The sequence below is a fragment of the Onychostoma macrolepis genome, chromosome 18 (genome assembly GCF_012432095.1).
Source record: "Onychostoma macrolepis isolate SWU-2019 chromosome 18, ASM1243209v1, whole genome shotgun sequence".
Classification (NCBI taxonomy): domain Eukaryota; kingdom Metazoa; phylum Chordata; class Actinopteri; order Cypriniformes; family Cyprinidae; genus Onychostoma; species Onychostoma macrolepis.
In genome coordinates, this window is record NC_081172.1 from 25,210,528 (window position 1) to 25,232,960 (window position 22,433).

The window sequence follows — 22,433 nt, forward strand, 5'->3', positions numbered from 1 at the left end:
TAAAGATATCATCTGATTTTTAGAGATTATTATTTGTATAATTATATGATTTATATAATTATTATACCCTTAATCCATTACACAAGCCAGCTTAGTTTAATAGTAATTATTAAGCTTATGATTTAAATTAATGTAAACATATAGATAATATGCAATATAAATAAGTTTTAGAATCAATAGCTTTAAACATGACTACATATGAGCTTAGATTTTTAAAGTGTTTTATACCTATATTATCAACTCTAAAAACTAACTTTACAACTTTTACTTGCACTTATATGGCAAGATGTTTTCTTTAAGTTTTCCTCTTTCAAGGATTTCAAGGTTTCATCTTGAAATGTGTTTAAATTCTTAATTGTTTAATCTTTGGTAGTGAATCGCACTGACAAGGCATGTGATTGGCTGTTCATTAATGATGTCACACTTTCACGTGCACATGCTCCATTAACTCAGGATCAAGCCTGAGTTGACAAAGTTGATGATCAGCTTCATGGTGCCAACAAAGCTGCATTGGACTGGTTTGGTTGTCAACTCAAAACTAATCCTATAATGCGGAGTTTGTTCAGCCACCATCATGGTACAAGCCCCTGGTCCACAATAGTTTGCATCTGATCAGCATTTATGACCTTAAGTTGTTTCCTTTTTCCTCCATATCCTTGTGTATAAGAGAAAACTTTGGGAGATTCAAAAATGGGACATATCTTTTAGATCACATCCTGTGATGGTGTTATTGGTACTAGAATAAGCTTATGGAACATTCCACAAACCTGCAGCAAATAACGACTGGTTAGATTAACAGGTGTGAACTAACAGAGGGAAACCCCTTTTCTGAACTTTGCCCGTGTGTATTTTCCCACTCAAAAAACAGACAGGTCACAGTGATACACTTGCTGGCCATTTTATTGATGTTATTTTACACAGTGGAACCAATGATAACAGAATGAAACCAGCATTTAAAGGCAAAATTAACAAAAAAAAAAAATAATAAAAAAAAAAAAACTTAAGTGTTCTACATGCTATATCTGAACCTAATTCAATCATGCTCGCTTGGAAAAAATAAAGTTTTTCATAAAAACACAATTAAAATAAAATTAATGACTTATACAATATACTTCACCATTAACTTCATTTTAAATGTACCTTCCATTGGTTTTCTTCCATGCACAGTTTCTAACAATGTATAATTTATTTTATATATATATATATATATATAAAAAATAAAAATAAAAAAAGGAAAAAAAAAATTAAGACTTTTAGGCGCATAAAATGCCATAAAGCAGTATTCCACTCATACAAAGCACCTACAAGTACAACAAAAAAACAAAAAAATCCTCCTCCTCATGGTGAATCCTTATGAAAACAAATGGTTGAACTTGGGGGAAAACGTCATGAATTTCTGTACAACTCAAACAGATGAGTGATCATCCACAGCTAAACAAACAGAGCGCCAAAACAGACCAGAATGGAAGTACAATGCCTCACATTGAAAAATTACAATGTTCTTAAAATAAATATCTCACATCTGCTAAAAATAAATAATGATCTTAACACTTCACTATGGCAAATGCAAAACGTAAAAGTAAAACATCGATGAAAGGGCAAGTGTTTCTTTAAAGCACTACAGTTGGGAGACAGAACCTTCTGCTGTTACCTTGAGGTAGATAACGCCTTTACGAACCTACAGTTAACGCATTGCAAACCTACGGTTAATGTTTGCTGTGCTGGCATCACGTTTGAGGAAGTTTACAGTATGAACAAAATTACAAAAAGGCTTTGCTTTTAAATGGAAATGAGGTGGAAAAGGTCAAATAAATATATTAGCCTTAATTAAAAAAAATTAAAATAAAACAGGAAGAGAAAGGCCAAGACGCACTGCTTGTGTCAGTCCTATTGAGGTCACATTATGATGTCAGTGGCAGCGTCTCCCACACGGTTAGTGCATTATTTCCGCCCTCATTTCTATTCCTTTGCTTGCAAATGGATAAACCATCTATTTCACTACTGAACAGTTGTTCCTGCCTTTACCTAATGTTTTCTGAATCTACAGTACACTGTGTGCAAATGTCATGGAGTTAGTTTCTTTTTAAATATATATATATATAGAGAGAGAGAGAGTTGAAACTGAAAATTAGAGGGCAAACACATATTTCATGTGTAGGAACACAGTCCAGCACTTTGGATGAATTTATGAACTGAATTAACTTACATTTAATCCACAGATTAAAAAAAGAAAAAGAAAAGAAATAAGTTTCCTTAAAAGTAACCATATGTAAAAAGATAAAAAATGATTCAAGTACAGAAATACATAACTCTATAAAAAATAAGCTGGACTCTGCTTGAACGGGGTGGATTGTTTAATTTAAATGCTTGAAAATGCTGCTGTAGGTTTTATGGGCGATTTGTGGAGAGCGCTTAACAGCAGAGGGCGTTAACGTGGCCTGGATGGACTTCAGAGGAATGTCACCCGCTCCCTCGAACCCCGGAATGGCCAGAGACTCCAGCTGCATGTTAAAGACGATCTCGCCGCCGCAGGATATGAAGTCATCCTCCGGTGTGGACTCCTCGACCGGTTCGGGGATCTCAGATTCTACCTCCTCCCGCTTGTTGAAGAGGCGGTCCAAGTAACTACTCTGGCAGCTGCTGCTCTCCTTCTGGAGCTGCTCGTCTTTGCGGACGTCCCAGCAAGCCTCGTCGATTAGGCTGCTCTCGGTAACGTCGCTGTCCGTGAAACTCTCCCAAGGACAGGGTGCTCGGACGCCGAGCTGCGCCAGGTTGACTAGACACTTCTCTTCTTTCTCCTGACTGATGGACTTTGACATGGAGCCGCAAGGAGCACGGGTATCCAGCTGGGAAACGGAGGTGTTCAACTCATTCAGGAGGTCAACGTCGCCGGATTCTGGCTGAAGGCTCATTTTGATGGTGCTGGCGATAAACGAATCAAAGTCGAAGCCCTGGTTGTGGTTCTGGTGTTTTTCCTGTTCGCGATCCTTCTCGGCCACGCAGTGGTTCTGAGACGCCTCTTGCCGGGCGATCTGGGCCTTAACCAGTCCGTTCTTCTCACACTTGGTCTTGCCTTTTTTGTCGTTCTTCTCTTTGCTTTGCTGCTCTTTCCAGTTGGAGAGGTCAATGATGAGTTTGGGCTCATAGTAGTGGTTCACCTCACTGTCCCTCCAGATCAGGTTATCCAGGTAGGACGGGGACACAGCTTTGTAGTTGCAAGTGTAGCTGCACTCCTGGTCGCAGTATTTGTTCTCATGGTGATCTTCCTGTTGCCACGAGCGCTCTGGTGGAAGATCGAATGATGGATCCTCTAGGAACTTTTCACACTCCCCATCCATGTATTTCCGTGGATCGATCTGGACCTCCTCCTCGTCCGTAACATCTGACATCGCTCGAGGATCACGCTGCACGTCTTCCAGTTCATGGGTGCTGTGCAGGTGCCAGTCTTGATCAGAGAACTGACTTTCATGGTACCTACAGTGTGGAGGAAAAACAAAATTATGGCATTAGCAAGATGGCAGCCAGGAGAACCAACTTTCCAAAGAGGGGCTTCCAAACACCCTCTCTGCTCTAAAACTCATGAGCTCATAGATTGATGAAGCAATACTGGAATTTTCACCATTAGGTGAGGCTCACCTATCCCAGTTGTAGATGTGACTGTGGCTGTCATCCATGAGCAAGATGTCATCCACCTCATCCTCGATGTGGAAGGGGTGCAAGGACACTGGTTCATCTAGAGGAAAGGAGTAATCGCTCATGTATGGGTGAGCAAGAGCCTCTTCCGCAGTGAGCCGGTCCATGGGGTTAAACGTCAAGATCTTCTCCAGGAAATCCAAGGCTACAGTGAACAAATGAACAAAAATAGATGAGATTTAGACTGCTAACTCTGCTTTAGTATAATGAGTAGCAGAACGGAGATAAGTTTCTAAAATTCACAGAATCCTATGCTGGGTAAACAGAAGGGGGTGCGCAAGAGAGAATGGTCAAATTTCCATGAATTTAAGGGTCTATAAAAATGAAGTTTCTATTAACTGCATGTATTCTGCACAAATTCTTGTGCAACTAACCCTCAGGGCTGACTCCAGGCAATAACTTGGCGAGCGGCGTGTGTGGTTCTGACATGTCGTTCTTGATAAAGACAGGTATTACACTTTGGAGCTCCAGCCTGTCTTCTTCATGGACTACCGGAATGGATTCCAGAATCAGCTGCATCTGTTCCAGCTCGTGAGCTCCTGCGCACACATACAAATGATTGATTCAGAAACTGTGTCAGGGAAATTGCACTGCCAATATTTGGCACAAGAGACATTTGTATACTCAAAGAAACTGGCCTAGTTAGTGTGCACGTTTTGAGTTTGGCAAGGCTGAGAGTTAATATTAATCTCAGGGTCCCAACGCCATTTGAATAATGAATTCCCATTTGTACAGGATTACTGGATAAGCACTTGTTAAAATAAATTTATAGAGACCGAACTCACAATTAAATTAAGATATTTCCATGGCAGTGGCAACCCTGTAAACCAGCTGTGCCTAAACTTGCATCCACTAAATTGCATTAAAACGGTTCTGCCCTAGTTTCCAAAGGTTTGAGTTCACAGAAACAGCTTCTCTCTTTTACTACTACAAGAGAGAAGAAATAAAACACCTTGTCCTAGTTTTAGAATACAGGAAATGACCTTCAGCTACCTGATCATTGTATGTGCAAGATAAGATAGTGTCACAAAGAAAACTTTAAAAAAAAAAAAAAAAGGAAGACAAACTGCTTTAATAAAAGATTATAGGACTTTAGACATACACACACACACACACACACACACACACACACACACATATTAATACCTGCAAAGAGAGTTTTTCCAGTCAGCATTTCAGCAAAGATGCACCCTGCGGCCCACATGTCAATGGCTTTGGTGTAGTTATTTGGGGAAAGGAGCAGACGAGGAGAACGATACCATTTAGTGACCAGTCCCTCAGACAGATGCCCCTATGGGAGAGAGAGAACATTTCTTACAACCAGTGTCACGATCCTTGGCAATAACACTGCAGTTACAAAACATCCTTGAAAGGCTTGCAGAAACTGTAATTTCACACATATATTGTGACATAAGACCCCAACTGCTTGAGCAATACGAATTTATTAAATGCTCATCTCATTCATTGATGAGGTCATGCACCACAATGCATATGTAAAACACTTAGGACAGCTGTACAAGAAAGTCCTGACTAAAGCAGGGCTACCAGCTCCAACACATGGCCCCGTTTCACATCTAGCCTTTAGTTGAAAAGACAGTCAGTATACATCTGTACCCTAAGATACAAAACTTGCTCCAAGAAACATCTGAAGGATAAACAAAGAGACAATGACTAAAGAATGACACAAATGGACAGACAGATCAAGAGAGATGAGCAGTTCCTCTAGACAAAGAACCAGGATAATCCGTCTCGTGCCTGACACAACGAGTCAGTGACATCAACCTGCTCGTATGGGTCACCGTTCATATTAAACACCCTCACACAATCTCAGTGTACACATCCAGTGGCCAAAACAAACAAAGTCTAGTGGTTCTTGAGGCCAGAATTTTCCCAACAGTTCAGTGTGAGGGCTATTTTTGACTCCATGGCCGTGTTCTTTTCAGGGTATGTGTCAAGCTGTTAAAACCAGATTACAGCAGACCATATGTTCACAATTGGCCATTGAAAAGCCTTCTCAGGAGCAACAAATACCATCAGAGCCTGACAGACTGAGAAATCATTTCACACCATCATGACCTGACCTCAGTGTCCTTTCACTCCCTCTTAAAACAGCAAGATGCTTGGAAGAACACCAACTTAAAGGATTACAAAACAATCTTCAGTCATAGTTTCTGCGTAAAAGGTCTTGTGCAGGGTTACATAATGCAATGGGAGCAGATTACCTGGAAGTAGATTACCAACATTCAGATCACATTCTACACAAAGACCAAGTAAATAAAAGATCCTGCTAAAGGTTTAAACTTAAACCTCATCTTTCTAAAGACACCAGACCATAGCCCAATCCAAAAAGAAATGCCAAACACCTGTAATGTCACATGGCATCAGAGTACAAACTCTTTGAAGAGCAACAGCATAACTCTTAACATGCAGCAGGATTTGATGTATTGAAAGACTGCTCAATTAATCAAACCAAAAATGTGACATGGCTTAGTGATTAGCTCTCAAAAGGCAGCAATTTAGAATAGTTCATCAAAAAGTGGAAATTGTCATTTACTCACCCTCATGTTGCTCTAAACCTGTATGAGTTTTTATGTTGAACATAAAAGATTATATTTTGAAGAATGCTGGTAATCAAACAGTTGATGGTCCCCGCTGACTACCACAGTATTTCTTTAATGGGGACCAACAACTATTTGGTTCTTCAAAATATCTTCTTTTGTGTTCAACATAAGAAAGAAACGTATACAGGTTTCAGGGCTCGACATTAACGCTTGTCCGGGACAAGTGAATGTTTTGGACGGGCAAGTGAAAGAGAAATTTACTTGCCCAATCGGACAAGTAACTTGAAAAAGTCAATACCAAAAACAATAATAACTGCCTTTATTTGTGATATAGCCTTTGTTATAGGGGTGTGCGATTATATATCGTTTGTGATAATTTCGTAATTGTTGTTTTAACGAGTATATTGCAAGAATCAAACAGAGTGCGATGGGAGCGTTTTAGACACCATATTGCCTGTTTTTGCTCTATTCACCAACAAAAATAAAAAAAACTCCAAACACAGTCACAGTGCTGTTTTGAGTCTCTGAGCAACATGACGGTGTTTTGTGCCTGAATGAATCAACCGTTTAAATGACTCGCATAATAAGTGAGTCGCAATGACTCACTTATTAACAGTGACTTAATGCCACCTACTGGTGGTTTTAATTTCACATTTAAAGCATTTAAAAAATAATAATAATTTCAAATATCAGTATTCAACGTTTTATGTATGTATCAAAACAGTATTCATTTGTAACTGCAGGTTAAAGCATTCCATGTCCCCCTCAGAGCTGCATTAAACAGTGGGTAAATATATCCCACTTCAGATACAACTTCTGTTTCTTCTGCATTGCAAAGATGAATTTTGTTGATACGGATTTAATTTGTTTGGTAACAGCCCAAATGTCGTCTTATACTAATTGACTGATTAAATTTAACTAATTAAAACTTTTTAAATTTAAGTTTGAAAATGATGAAATATATAATATTATATTATATGTAAATATTAGCATTTTATTTTTAAGTTTACTATAAAATAATTGTATTTGTATTTAATTCTAACTTTTTATTTTAAAATATAGTATTATCACTTTATTATTTTGCTCATTTCATTTAAAAAGAAAAATCTAAATAAACTAAATGTGTTTTGTATAACTACAATAAATAATTATATTCTGTGGATCTCAGATATACTCAAATTTAACTTAATTTTTTCTCTCCGGGCAAGTAACTTTTATACTCGGACAAGTAAATGACAAATTTACTTGTCCAAAGGACAACTACATGTCAAGCCCTGGGTTTGTAACAACATGAGGGTTTAGTAAATTGACAATTTTCATTTTTGGGTGAATTATGAAATAAATGATAATTGCCTGTTTCGGAGTAAAGCGTGGCACTGAATACTTACAGGTAAGGAGCTCATTATTTTGCACTTGGTTAAGAGTATCAGAACAGTCCAGTTTGCAGTATAAAAATCATAAAATAGAATTATATACATTTTAATTTTAAAAAGCATAAGCAATATCAAGGAAGACACACCAAGCACAAAAAGAAAAGGAAAAAAAAAAAATTGAATTTTTTTTATTTCCCGATAGTTCTGTCTGCAGTTCTTATTGCCATTTGTTTCATACAAATATGTTTAATGTAGTATAGTTTCAAAAAATTAAAGTCAGACTGTTCTGTTTTTGCTTCAAATTTCTAAATTCTAATGATCTAATTTAGATTAAAAACTGCTTGCAGCATCTTTGTTTGGATCTTGATTCAAATAGTGGTTGCCTCTAATTTTAAATAGAAAGAGCACAGGAAAAGCCTTAGTTTGTTTATATCAAGATATTTCCTGTGTGTTATTTATTTGATTTGGTGTTTGCTTTAAAATTTCAAATTTAGTTTAGTTATTTTTTAACATTTCAATTTCGCAAAGAAATATGCAGCATTTTGTCCAAGCAATAATAAAAGGACACTTTTTCATTTATAACTTGTCTTAAATGTTTTGTTAAAAAAAAAAAAAAAAAAAATATAATAATAATAATAATAATAATAATAATAATAATAATAGAGAGAAAACTGTTGAGTTGAGTGAATTGTTATATTCCTAGAGAACAGCATGTGCTCATTCAGAAATTCAGGGGTGTTGCAAAAAATGTATTCACAAAAAGGAATTAGCATCCTTCCTTTTTGCTCTTTCATATGAGAACACAGAACTGAAATGGAAGATTATTTGTTTTTAAGTTTTCACCCTAAGATCATTGGAGGCCACAAAAGTAGGTCAAAGTCTGATGGAGTCAGTTCAGACTGGTTTCAGAGCTTCTCTGTAAAATGAGTCAATGTCAGAAAGACAGCTGAGAGGAGTGAGAAACACAGTCTCCAGTCAACACATTTACCATACACAACGAACAGAGGAGCCCCTTTGCAGTTCAATGGGGGGGAAAAAAACAGCCTCTGGTAAGTTCACAAAAATCTCAAACGGCTGCAGAGGCGAGGCAAAACAAGTCTGAACTCAATGACACATGCAAGCATCAAAAGCAGGACTTGGAGGAAAACCAGAATCCAGAGAGCTCAGCCAAACACAGACAAAGAGAAGAGAGGAGAGGGGGAAGGGAAGGAGGAGAGGAAGTAGGGGGTTGCGCTCTGCACGTGAATTCCAAACATTCCTCAGACTGGGTCGGATTTCTAGAGCAGAGCAGCTCAAGGTAAAAAGACCCTCTAAAAACAAGCAGCCACCCTTCAACACAGGATCCCTATCACAATACTTTAAAAGCCCATGTTCTACACTTCTTCCATTTTTTTTTTCTCTGAGGTTTACTAAATCAATGGCAGCTTTACATGATTTTCCTTCTGTTTTGCCCTTAGAATCAAACTGGCCTTTTCTTTGCTACTGTACCTTTAAGACTTGTACAACTTGTAAGTAAACGCTGCTGTTGTTGAATAATCTGTATGTAATACTTCACAAATAAAGTGTATTGGGTTAAATAGCCAAACTCCAAAATTAATTGAGCCGAGTCCCTGTACGCTTGTGTATGACAAACAGAATTCTTTCCCATGTAGAGCATTCCAAATTAGAGACTTATGAGGCTCCTTATAGTTAGGATGCTGCCTTAGAAGGCTGCTGCCTAAGTATGTGGTAGAAATTAATGCAGCTCACTAGGGTATGGTAAAAAGCTCACGTCCACGCAATACTGAATTATCAAAACAGTGAGAAAATGTCCCATTTAAAAGATAACTTGCTGTAACAAGGGCAAGTTTTCTTCTGAAAATGTTGCAAGAACAAAAAGTGACCTTTAAAATTACAGAATAAACCACCAAACCCATTGCTTTCTTCCACACACAAGGCTTGTTCTGAATGTGGAGGGGTTCAAGTTAAAGCTTCCAGTCATGGGTGAATCATTACCTCTCCAGGTCTGAGAAACCTCGTTCAAACATTCCCTAATTACACTTTCTCCCAGCCCTGACTATTACTGCCATGTTCCAAACAATGATTTTTCAGCCGTATGTTTAGAGCTTAAACAACAGCCTGTCTGAATTATAGCTTGAAGCTAGAACATATTTAGCCCTTCAAAAATGACCCCATTTGCATGGACAGAAGCCCTGTCCTACTGGATGCAGGCCATTTTAAAGATTTTACTGGATTGCCTTCACTCACTGACAAGGTCCTTCATGTTATAGCATCCAGCCACATCTGACGTCAGTGATGGTCACGATACAAGCAAGAATAGATTGTCTTATAAACAAATCAAGAGGCATCTTTTGTATATAAATGAAAAAAAAAAAATGTCAATTTAAGGATTACAAAAAAAAAAAAAAAAGTGTAAATATTTCTTAAATCTTGTAGAAATGCATATATTCTAGGGAATGCAATAGAAAAAAAATAAAATAAAATAGTTAATGAATATAAAACTAGAGACAGTGAAATGGCTGAGGTTTGCTTCCCACAAACCTCCATAAACCACAAGTGAAGTGCTGACTGCAGAAAAGGGTCGTTTCACAGAGGCATCACACACATACACACCACCGCTCTCCATCTATCCATGCACAAAACTGCTTAAACAGGTCAGCAAAAGTGAGCACACAGCAGTTTGACAATAGTCTGCAGCAAAGAGGGAAAAAGAAATAAAAAAAACAAAAAAAAAACAAAAGGAATGGATAGAAGTGTGAGAAAGTCAACCTCTTTACAAAAAGATGACATTTTCTGGAGAATTAGCAATTGTGTTTATAAACTTTCCTAATATGTAAATCCGGTTGGATTCTGACTATGTATGCGCAAATGTGTTACATGTGCCTCTTTTGATCAGAATTGTGTGTCATTTCAACACTGTAATCGGAATAACCACTGTTCCCTTATATCTGTGTGTCTAAAAATTATTTATGAGCACTATGAGAAACAGACAGACAAGTTAAGCTATTAAAGATAGCTGCATTTCTGGAACGTAAAGAGAGACTCCATACAAGATTACAACACAAGGAACATAAATCATTCACAGATGGGTAAAATCATCATAAGAGTCTCATGACCTACATTCTGAAATTCGCTGTGCTTTTGTGAATGAAAATTAATGAGCTGATTAAACTACTGTGCAAGTTTACTAACAACAAACTTAAATGGCGAGACTGAGCATGCTTCCAAGAGAACAGTGGGAAAAGAACATGTTTTCATTAAGCTGAAAACCAAAAATAAAGTTTGTTTAAATAATGAATTAATCAAATTTAATAAGCAACACTCAAAATGAAACCATTTAAACTGTACAAAATGAAGTTTATACAACCTTTTTAATGATAATTAAGTCACTGCTGAAATAAACATTAAACCGTGACTAATGACTTGTTTTCATAACAGATTTATGACACGTGATGCAATTTCAAATCTTATTCCGAATAATTTCACATTTTAGTTTTTTTGTACCCAAGTAGACATGGTCAGCGAGTCTGATTTCTCAAACTTTCCATTCTCAAACATAAGCAAGTTGTCACACGTCAGTAAAGCAGTTGACTCAGTAAGTAATTACAGGACCAGAGCCTGATATCGTCTCACAATTGTCTTGTTCCTTGTAGAACAAACCCAGACCAGCAGAGTACGTGCGGGGGAGCGACAGCAGCTATTCATAGACCTGAAGCAGGAACAGCTCTCTCTCTAAAAAGGCACTGAAGGAGGCGTCTGAATACATGTGTGAGAAGATTTGGCTGGAATATGGATCACGTGAGCCCACAGAAAAGAAACGATTACAAATTTGAGACACGTGTACGCTTGGATCCAGCCACATCTCTTAACATCAGCCAGTGAAATCACCTCTCCACAACATACTTCCAAAACCACACACAACTAATGAGAGAACATAAACAGAGTCAACAGCAGAATTATGAAACTTATTCAGATTTCCCATTCAGAATATGGAGAAACACTGGGTATTCAACTCAATACACAAAGGAACAGCTGTGTCGTTCTTTCTTACTATTTCTGGAGTGTCCGGGTCAACTTCCTTTCAAAATACACAAGACACATACAACTGTACTGGATGTTAAAATACAGGAAAGGGCGTCACAGAAACAGGAAGTCAGAGGTGTCATTTCAAGGACTGTGTCACTAATGTTTACTTCCTATGATACATCAAGTCAGTGAATGGAAGGAAATCTCATTCAAAGCTCAGCCAAACACCATCAAAGAAGCCATCTGGATGGTTATCAATGAGATGAAACAGACATCAAACACTGAAAGAGAGAAATATGAGAAAAAAAATAAAAAATAAAATAGATACCTTATGGGAATAGTGGGGGTCCATGATACGGGCGAGTCCAAAGTCCCCTATTTTCAGTACCAAGTCCTCGGTGTTGACGAAGAGGTTGGCAGGCTTCAGGTCTCGGTGAAGCACATTCGCAGAGTGGATGTATTTGAGTCCTCGCAGCAGTTGGTACATGAACAGCCGTGCGTGATCCTCGGACAACAAGCCCTGTTCCAGTACTTTACAGAGGTCGGTTTCCATGTACTCCTGTACGATGTACACAGAGTTGACCTCCGTCAGAGAGCTCACGTCCTCCGTGAGCCTCCGGCCACTGGGCCCCAGCGTTTCAAACACCTTCACGATGTTGTCGTGATCGAGCCTGCGAATGATCTTGATTTCGCGCAGTGCGTGTTTGACACTCTGAGGGTCAGTTAAGACAATCTTTTTCACAGCGACCCTCTTGTCACAATCGGTGTCGACTGCGGAAAAAACCAGTCCGTTGCCCCCATAGCCCAGAGGCTTTAGGTCCATGTAGCGAGGGCCCAAGTCGAAGCCATGAATGTTCATAAGGCTTTCAAATTTCTCTGCCATTTTGCGGTCTACAAGAGCAGCTCTGTGCAGATATTATAGCAGGAAGGATTTCTGATTTAACTGATATGCAGCTGATCTTGAGTTGCAACTACTAGAGCTAACTGAGAAAGGCAAACCTAACTTTAACAAAAACGACGAGACAAACACTCAAGCCTACGAAGACTTGAGCGTTTCCCTCGAAACGACTGTTACAGCGTATTCTGAGAGATGCTTGGAACTGATTCGGATATGTTGCCAAGATATGCGGTCATCATCCACAGCACTTTTTAGCAGCTTATGTAGTTTGCGGGAGATTTTTCTTTTAATTTCAATGTTAAATGGAATGAATTTGGAGGCCAATCAAATATCTCTGAATGTAACTGAAATAATCAAAATCACTACCTATAAAACCATCATCACAGTGCAGAAATTTTCAGTGTATGACTGGCCCTGAGCAGCAGCATTACTAACGGTCCAAGTAAATGGTGATGAATCTACTTTTCTTTTTTTTTTTCCTTCTTTCTTTTTTCGTTTAAAGCACCTGATGTGTGGAAACCGAAGGGGCTGATGATCTCAGAGAGACTATTCCTTCTCAGTGATCAGGCGGCTCCAGCTCACCGCAGTCGCAATCAAAACTATCCTCCATTTTACACTGGGATACCCTGCAAAACAGAGCAGAAAACAACTGATTAGCAACGAACTGTAAGTCGGAAGACCAAAACTCAAATTAGAATGCCATTCGCTATGAGCACTTCATAAATATGCTCTCTCTTTTCTAAGGAGAAGACATTGAAAATGTAATGAATCTAAGCAGAGTTCAACTGTACAAAGGATACTGAAAAGTAGGGCTGTCGCGATAACCGCGCTATTGACTAGCATAACCGCAGAGGAATGTAACAACCGCGATTTGTGCGTTTTCTTTTTCATATAAGGTTATGCCCTTCTCGTTTTACACTTTGTGCATGTGTACTGAATATTAAATAAGTTAGTAAAGATGATAGCAATGTGTACCATGCTGATTTGTAGAGGCTCAGTAGATTTTGCACTTAACAAGTCTAAACAGGCAGCGAATGAGAGAGAGAGAGATCGACTGAGCGCGTGCGATTACCCGTGTCTGTCCTTCAGGCCGAGTCATGTATCCACCTTTTTCTTGACGTAAAAATGGGCGCGGCCATTTGTACATTTTATGGGTCTAGCTTCCGGTCTCATCCACGTCCAGCTATTTTTAGTTGTACAAAACAGTTCGTTTCGCTGCTTTATATTGAAAATTTGTGTGTCTTATATTATTTTAATGTATTATCTTAATTATGAACACACTGATTTGTAGTGCTAACAGTTTTACCGTTTACTGTACGTTGTTATTCTTCTCGTTATTTACCTATAGCGGCTAAAGAACCGGAAGTCTCACCCATAGGCTTACTTCCGCGTTGAAGAAAAAGGTGGATATTTGTGAAAATAGGTTGTCATGTCCAAGGCAAGCGAAATCTGTCTTAGCATCGACGCTCTGCTGGTCAACTGAGGCTTTAAGTTAGGCGCTCAAAGTTAAAATGATTTCAACTGCTTGTTTCATTACATATCTCTTTGAACAAATCAGCGCGTTTGAACGTGTAGTTGAATGAACGGTTTAAAGACTCACTCAAAGACAGTCCCTTGACGCCACCTTGAGGCGAAACAATGAAACTGCACTGACTGACAGCCCGTCTAGAACACGCAGGTGAAATATCAACAGAAAAGGTCTCGTCCATTAAGATTCAGGATCAGAACTAACTGTTGTGTGTGTGTGTGTGTGTGTGTGTGTGTGTGTGTGTGTGTGTATATATATATATGCTAACAATTTTACTGTCAGGTTTATGCGGACCGTTATTTTGTCACTCTTCTGTTTACTTGACTTCCTGTTTCAACGCGATTTAGTTTCGGTTTCATTGGTTTCTGAATATGACCTCCTTAGGTCGCAACATACAAACACAGATTATAAAAAAATATATATATATATAACACATAGGGCGATAATACCGCGGTTTTGAGACACTCAAAATTACCGCAAGCGAAATTCCTTCACTGCAACAGCCCTACAAAAGAACCCAATATAATCTTTTAACGTGACATACTCATTTAAAAAGACAAGACCACAAGTAGCCTACACAAAAGAATACAGAGGACCGCTTACTCAGTTTTGAACTTTCTCAAATAAATCGCTCCGGTAAAACGCTTACGCACTCATGACAGTCCTCTTGGGCAATGCTTCCTGTGTGTGATCGTTCAAAAACCCCAACTCTGACGCATCTACACTATCTGATGTCATGGGTTCCTGTTTCTCCTCCTTAGACCGTAAAAGACACCGCAGTGATCGTAACGCACATGTAATGGATTAACACGGGCCCCGGCCTGTGTCTGAAGACACAAAGGTTGGGGGCGATTCAGCCACGTTGCAGTAGTGTGTGAGGGAAATGATGGCGACCGGCTGCCAACCATTTTGTTAACTGAAGGAGGGAGCAAACAAACACTGAAACGGTCTTGTACTGATATTAAACCAACACCTATAAGTCATATTTAAACAATGGTAAAGTGAATGTGTTACTTAATAAACACAAACCAATTATGTGTTTTGGATCTAACGTTACCACAAACTCCATTAAATACAACAATGACAACATTTACTACAACATTCAACACTCAAAAAGTAAATATATCAAGGCTGTCCAGGAATAGATCTAAAGAAATTCGTTAATAATTAAATGTTAAAGTAAATAGTGTGAGAATTTGTTGAACAGAATACAATAACGAGGAAAACTAATTAACTATCGTGTTGTATATACGCGGATTGTTTATATTGCAGTCCTGTAAAGTTTACGGTTAAACCGGATGTGTTTTTATGGTTTTAATGGTTATTTTCGGTCCTCCATTTTGCTGTCGGGCTGCAGGCTAAAGCTAAAACTGAACCGGCTCGGAGTCCAAACAATGTTTCAATTCAAAAACTATAAAACACAAATCAATAAACCAGTAAAAACAGTAGGGACACCAAATATAAAAACCACTATAAAACTGATGTTAAAATAAAACGAACACGACAGGATTCACATAAACATCAAGTCACCTTAAAACCATGTTTTAAAAAGATTAATAACCGAGGTGATGGTGAAATAAAACTCGTAATAACCATACTAATGTCTTACATATGAGTAAACAGTGTCCTCTAATGATTTACGTGTTAAATCTTGATGTTTTAAGGCGCTTCAACGCGTTACCTGAACAAAGAAGGTTATTGTGCCACGGCTCATCATCGCGCCGCCCTTTGCCGTTAAAATAAACCCTTTAACCTATCCAAATAGCCACATTTACACCCCAGAAAGGCTCATACAGAAAGCAAAGACATAAAACATGTACTTACTCTTCTCGCGGGTGTCATGTATATTTTATTCCTAACCGGTCTTGGTCAGGTTTGTATGCGCTACCAGCGCGCTTCCCTTGCAAACTGCCGTGTGAAGCTCTTGTGTTGAAGCACTGTGCATAAGCAGGGCTTCGCATGCGCATTGCGCGCTTCTATTTCTATCCGCGCGAGGAGCTGCTCTACGAAGCGTTACTACGCATGGGCATTGAACGCTCTTTGCACTCCCCCCGCTTCTTTTATTGCTATGGGAACCGCGGCGTTTTCAAACTCATTAAATTGAAATTCACTGCAATAACCGCAAAATCCATGAAGGGCCAGAGTACTTGAATTTATAACATGGAATTGTGAAATCAACAAATAATTAGGTAAATCAAATTTTTAAATTCACCAACAGCAAAAATTTTGCAGTATTTTTTATTTTTATTTTTACCACAAAACTAGTGTATAACTAAATATTTAAGACAAATTTGTAGCATAAGTATTTTACCCATTACATATTTTATAATAATAAGCTTTTTTTTTTTTCTTTTTTTTATTGCAATAATAAAGAACAAAGGTTATATCACGTACAGAACAAACAGGGGGAAAAAAACAGTAGCCTACATACAAAACATAAAATACATTTCAATAATAAACTACTCATGGATTAATAGATAACAGAAAAAGCAATATAATATAAAAATTCTTAAGAAATGGACAGAAAGAAAAAAAGAAAGGAAAAAAAGAAAGAGAGGGCACAAATAAAGATACAAGTAGGCTATATTAAGGAAAAATCCTAAACATGGCACAAGTTCTAGATGTTTTTAAAGCTTTCTTGTTAACAGACGATGAAATGTTATAATAATAAGCTTGATTTATATTTGCATAGCACAAGCATCCTTTTAAAAATATTGGAAAGCATCTCAAAAGTCAACAATAAAAATCATTGTTATATATAGGTTAGTTTATTATTATTATTATATTTGGGGTTATTTCTGTTCACTAACGCATCAAATGGAATTACAAAAATAATGTGTTCAGACAGGTTTCCCTAAACCCCTGAACAGCTATTTTTCGCTGTTTAATAAATAATCTGTAGCCTACAGTTATCACAAGTGCATTTTATGTGTGATATTCTAAATTAGGAGTCAATGCAGAACCTGCTGCAGGGTGCTATAACCTACTCTTATTTGCTTCGGTTGTTGTTGTTTCAGGACAGTTTAATTCCAGATGCTGACTTACACTTCTCGTCCATCAACGATAAAGCAGGATCGTTTTGTTCTGTCCAGGTCGGTTTAGTTTGTCTTGTGATAGTCAATGAGTAAATCAACCGCTGCTGACACGGGATCTGTCGGTAGGGGCAGACTGCTTCAGATCTCAATGTTCCCATCATTCAAGATTTACTGCCATTAAAGCTACTCCCCTAATAGTTCAGGGTCTGTGGTGATGTAATTAGTTTGGCATGTATCTTGAACTTTCAGGGTTTACTTAGGCTACTTATGTACTTTGTTAATTTATTTATTTATTTGTCCCCTGTGCAGTTTATCCATCTTCACAATCACAACAACACCATCGACTAAACTACCCATGAGCATTTTAAGAGTAGCCTACAACAATAGGTTCATAGGTTCTTATCTGATGTTCTGATCCAGCTCTACTCACTGCATTTGGTAGTCTCTCCCTCCCTGCTCCGTCTCCTTTATTTCCAGAAAGCACGGTTATTATCCGAGTGTCTTCATATAGTTACGAGCAGATGTCTGACCGCAGGACGCGTGATGATGCTGCAACATCGCCGCAGACGAGCTGTCTGAAAACCATGATGCTCACAAGCTTCCAGGCGGATACGGTAACCAACACGGGTTTAAACACACTAAATGTAGCTAAACTGAGCTGCATGAGGCGGAACGGAATAATCAGGACTGTATGTCCTGCGCCAGCGCTGAATGAATGGTTGGATGCGGCGCAGCATCAGCAGCTTCAGCAGAGGCGCGCGTGTGAATCCCCATGTGCTCGCGTCTTATGCCGCACTACGACTGCGCTTTAAAGTAACACCATCGCACTGCCATGTGTGAGCCCTACTCATCATATCACGCGTTTTATATACTCCTATATCCCAGCAGAAAACATTTGATAGATTACTGTAACATTATAAATACAAAATAGGCCTGTAGCCTACTGTTTATGATGGATTTTGTATTAGGCCTAAACCTATTTATCAATGACTAGGCTAATGTTATTTATTTGTTAATTATCTTGTGCAGCATAAAATGCTGGGTTGTTTCAACCCAACCTTGGGTCAAATATGAACTAACCCAACTTTTGGGTTAAAAATGTAATGTAAAAATTTAACCCAACATCTGGGTTAGTCCATATTTGACCCAAAGTTGGGTTGAAACAATCCAGCATTTTTAAGTCCTCAGCTTTGTAAGCCATCATTCTGAAAAAGTTGGCATTAATCATTTTTGAACCATTCTTTCTTTTCTTTTTTTTTTTTTTGGAGACAAAACAAACATTAAGTCAAATAAAACATAAAATATATTTAACTTATTTTATTTCAGCTATTTGCCAAGTCAATATTTTTAGTTTAGTTTGATTTGAAGTACTAAAATAACTAACTAAATAAAAATTAATAAAACACACACATACATGTATATTTATATATATATATATATATATATATATATATATATATATAAAACTAGGCTAGTAAAAAGTTAAATTAAAAACAGAAAATGTCAAAATAAAAGCATAATTCAAAATATTAACAAAAACTAGAATAGTATATCAATGATAATAAAATAACACCGCTTGAGCACTCCAGTCAATTTATGGAAAAGGGCAAAATGTACTGCGAGACGTCATTTTTTTTGTGGGTATATAAATATTCTAGTCTAATATAAGGTGCAAACTATATGTGGGAATATTAAGAGGTTACCCATCTCGGTAGCAATGTTGTGTAACCCAAAGACGTATAGTATTACTGCTTATTAAAATTTTATGATGGAAGAGTTTCACACAGCCCTGTTTCACACTTAACGTCTAATAGGTCAGCCACTCTAGAAGCCCAAATCAACCCATACAACACATGCGTGACCCATGCAAACCTTTGTGATTGTAGAGGGATTCATTTGAATAAGGATAAATATAAACACAAGCTAGTGGTGTGATAATGTGGACTTTGTATCTACCTGCAGCATGTGGAAGGAGAACAGGTGTTGGGTAACAGCTGAGGTGTGTCATTCCCTCACACACGTCAAACATTGAGGTTTATTACCTCCTCTGTCCCCAGACTGTCTTAAACAAACAAACGCTCACAACCCACTTTCACAACATAACATTTATAAAATGACGACATTTAATAGAAATCACACGTGAGGTTTTGCCTACCAGACAAAATGTGAACTTATTTAGATGACTCACACAGCCAAGGTTATCCATCCACAACATGAACACAACACCAAAATAAATGTGTAATGTTTTAAGCATTTACACACCATTTAACATGCTTTTTTTATGCAAAACATCTTCAAGTACAGAAGTTCCCTTGAGGGAAATCATGGGTTGCTGATCAAGGGCACAATGGCCAGTCACTCTATAGTTCCTGGGTCACGGCTGCTTGGCGTCAACCTGCAAGCATTGTGAAAGCAGCCCATATTATTAACCAGCAGGCTTCCACTACAACCTTGACTCCATCACAGTTAATTACATAATGTTCAGATGATTGACACCTCCATCCTGCAGAGAGATTTATCTTGGTTGTCGCAGATGTCACTGAGAAACTACTGATCAAAACTATAAAGCCGTAGAGGAATGTTCCATGATCTATAGTTTACATAATCCAGTGAGCCAGTTATTACGGTCCAATGAGCCTCCTACACCCTCTCACGACTCTCCTTGCTGGACGCCTGTGTACCACATTCTGTTTACTGCTTGTTGAGGACATGCTGTCTAGAGTTTTATTGGGGAATCAGTGCTCTTCTTACCAAATAGTTGATTTGTGCACCCTATAATTACATTGCGATGTACTCGGGGCCATATCTATTCACTTAATGATGTTCCAATGGAGCTGTGCTGTAAATTGTAACTGTGCTGGTTTAGGGGTCACTGATGCACTTGAAGCTTCGCTATGCACAAGTGAGCCATGCCAGGATCTTCCTGTCACTCCTAAATCCTGAAGCTGTCTGTGTGCACTGTTTCTGGGACCCTTCCCAACCTGTCATCATAAATCATTCAGTGTCTGTATTACATGTCCTCAGAGAGAGAAGGACACCAGGAGAAAAGGTCTCTGAAACTTAGTCAGCGGTCTTATAAGTGTTACCTTATTAGTAAGTGTTACAAATTAAGCAGCAAGGTTCAAACAAGTGAGGTCAGGTAAGAACAGGTAACTTACCATGGCTGAATTCATCCAACAACAGCTGGGAATGCATTTTTAAATTAGTAATCCATGCAAAAGTGACAAAGAAGTGAGAAAAAGTATCCAAAAGACAGTATCCAGTACGGAGAGGTTAAAAACAGGTCAGGACACAGACAGTCAGAGGGTGTCCAGAGCGGTAGTGGTGTGGAAGAACACTCATCTGTTTCTGGACTCGGGCTCCATAGTGGGCTGTTATAGGCTGGGAGAGAAGGGGTGGAGTTTCTTCTGTGTATGGTTCTGTTAGTCAGCACCAACTCTAGTCCTATTACAGGTCACTCTACAAGCTCTCTCTCTCATGCTCAACTATCTCTCCTGCTCAGTTTTCTTATTTCTTACACTTTTTACCCATTTTTCTTTATGTCATTCAAATTACTTGGGTGTTCTGTGCACATACACAAACTTTAGAATTTCATTTTTTATAGACAGCAGCAGGCTGACTGCAGTTGGAGTTGGAGGTGAATCAAACAAAAGGGAAAATTACATATCTGCTTTAATACAACATTGACTGTTCACCATAGGCAAAATATTATTTCAGCTGATTGTGCTGTTCTGAGGTAGCAAGGCTCAGACTAACTATTCATTTAACAGACACACCTTTTAATAGATTAATATTGCATGACTTATGATTAGTGCACATAATAAATTAGTCTGATACAATGCACGTGATCTCCCAATGAGGATTTTGGCTTTGGTTATTAAGCCCTCTTATTTTTTTTAACCACTTCATTCCAACCACCTGTCATAAGAAGACTGATTTTTGTGATTCAGTTCCTGAAGTTTCCCATTCTAATGCTGTACGTTATGCTTGAGTTGTGAATTTAGTTCATGTTGACTTTAAGTATTCTTGTACACGTGCATGTCTATGATGCAGTATACAGTGTAGAAACCTATTAATTATCTTGATAAAAATATATAAATGATTATTAGGCTTTTAAAATGCAAGTGTTTCTCATTATTTAGTATTTTTAGCACTTTAATCTGTTAATTCCAATACAAAGTGAAATCTGCTAATGGAAATCTATTGGTCAAAAGATTGGGAACTCATTTCAAAGAAACTCATGGTGGTAGTAATTCCTTGGAATACCATATACAACGGTAGTCCATGTGAAAATCATTCAGTACCATATAAATACCAATGTACAATGGTCCCACCACAATATGTTTTCGTGAGGTGGTTCTGTTAATTTGTTGAGCATAGGGGCTGTATGTCCACAGAGGGGACTCTGAACGTCTGCCACACTTTGGATGTTTACAGGAGAGAAATACTTGGGTGTGATAAAGTTACAGGTTATATGCGGGGGGCTGTGTGTCATGTTGCAGAAATCCATCTCTTTTCCTCTCGCTATACCCCTCGCTAATCATCTGTCTATTTTTCTCTCCGTTCCTGTCATGCCGTGAGCTCTGCATGCATGTCTTTTGTGTGTCCATGAGGTCAACATTTCCACCAACAGATGCTTGCATCAAGGGTGTGATGTTATCAAAATAAAAGGCTCTAAATAGTTGGCAGCGGGCCTGTAACACGTGTGTCTATTAGTCTTATTACCGTCTGGATTTCTATATTCTGTTTAGGGGCACTGGCGATCCGGGCACTGTCAACCTGTTTACATGCCCAGATGACAAAGTAGGTTAGCTATGACACATATTTCTATAGCTGCTAGTTTGCAATGAGGAATATAGTTGTTGTTGTTTGAATGAATGTGCTTAACAAGAAACCTTTTTGGGGTAATTATATTTGCAATCACTTCTGCCAAAATATCTACTACAGTGACTCAGTATTAGTAGATTATTAAAATTGAGGTAGGTATTAGTAGCTACTGTCATCAAAAATATAAAATTAATCAAAATGACATATTCTGAAAGATTCTTACTCTGTTTGCATGCAGATCTCATATTAATTTATTATGCTATAGTAACAAATAACAAATCAAAGTGACAAAAAGAGTTCTTCAACATTTCCCCTCTTGATTAGGAAGAAATTATTACTGGTTTGGAGCGACATGAGGGTGAGTAAGCACTTCATGTGGCTGTGTTATGCATTGACATCAGAAATAGGTTGCCCTTTCAGGACCCTGATGACATCGGTGAATCATTCATTTGCAGGGGCTGCATCAGTTTGGTCTGTACCGGCCTGCACCAG

The 22,433-nt window shown here is 38.2% G+C and overlaps 1 protein-coding gene across 3 annotated transcripts; it reads right to left on the bottom strand.

The window, feature by feature from the left end:
* Positions 1–1,050: 1,050 nt before the first annotated feature.
* mapk6 (mitogen-activated protein kinase 6) lies at positions 1,051–20,447 on the bottom strand. 3 transcript variants are annotated; one of them, XM_058750951.1, is made up of 6 exons: positions 20,273–20,447; positions 11,982–13,177; positions 4,840–4,984; positions 4,068–4,232; positions 3,637–3,838; positions 1,051–3,474 (listed from the first exon to the last, which is right to left on the bottom strand). In XM_058750951.1, the coding sequence occupies exons 2-6, from the start codon at positions 12,534–12,536 to the stop codon at positions 2,355–2,357; spliced, it is 2,187 nt and encodes a 728-aa protein (XP_058606934.1). In that variant the 5' UTR covers positions 12,537–13,177; positions 20,273–20,447; the 3' UTR covers positions 1,051–2,354. The 3 variants fall into 3 exon arrangements, with proteins under 3 accessions (XP_058606934.1, XP_058606935.1, XP_058606933.1); XM_058750952.1 differs by lacking the exon at positions 20,273–20,447 and adding an exon at positions 17,545–18,062; XM_058750950.1 differs by lacking the exon at positions 20,273–20,447 and adding an exon at positions 15,904–16,135.
* Between the last annotated feature and the right edge of the window lie 1,986 nt (positions 20,448–22,433).

Coding starts and splice junctions, on each gene's coding strand:
- mapk6 (XM_058750951.1), bottom strand. CDS start 12,536: ATGGCAGAGAAATTTGAAAGCCTTATGAACATTCATGGCTTCGACTTG. Junction 3,839..4,067: donor GCCTGGAGTCAGCCCTGAGG/GTTAGTTGCACA, acceptor TGTTCACTGTAG/CCTTGGATTTCCTGGAGAAG. Junction 3,475..3,636: donor CACATCTACAACTGGGATAG/GTGAGCCTCACC, acceptor TCCACACTGTAG/GTACCATGAAAGTCAGTTCT.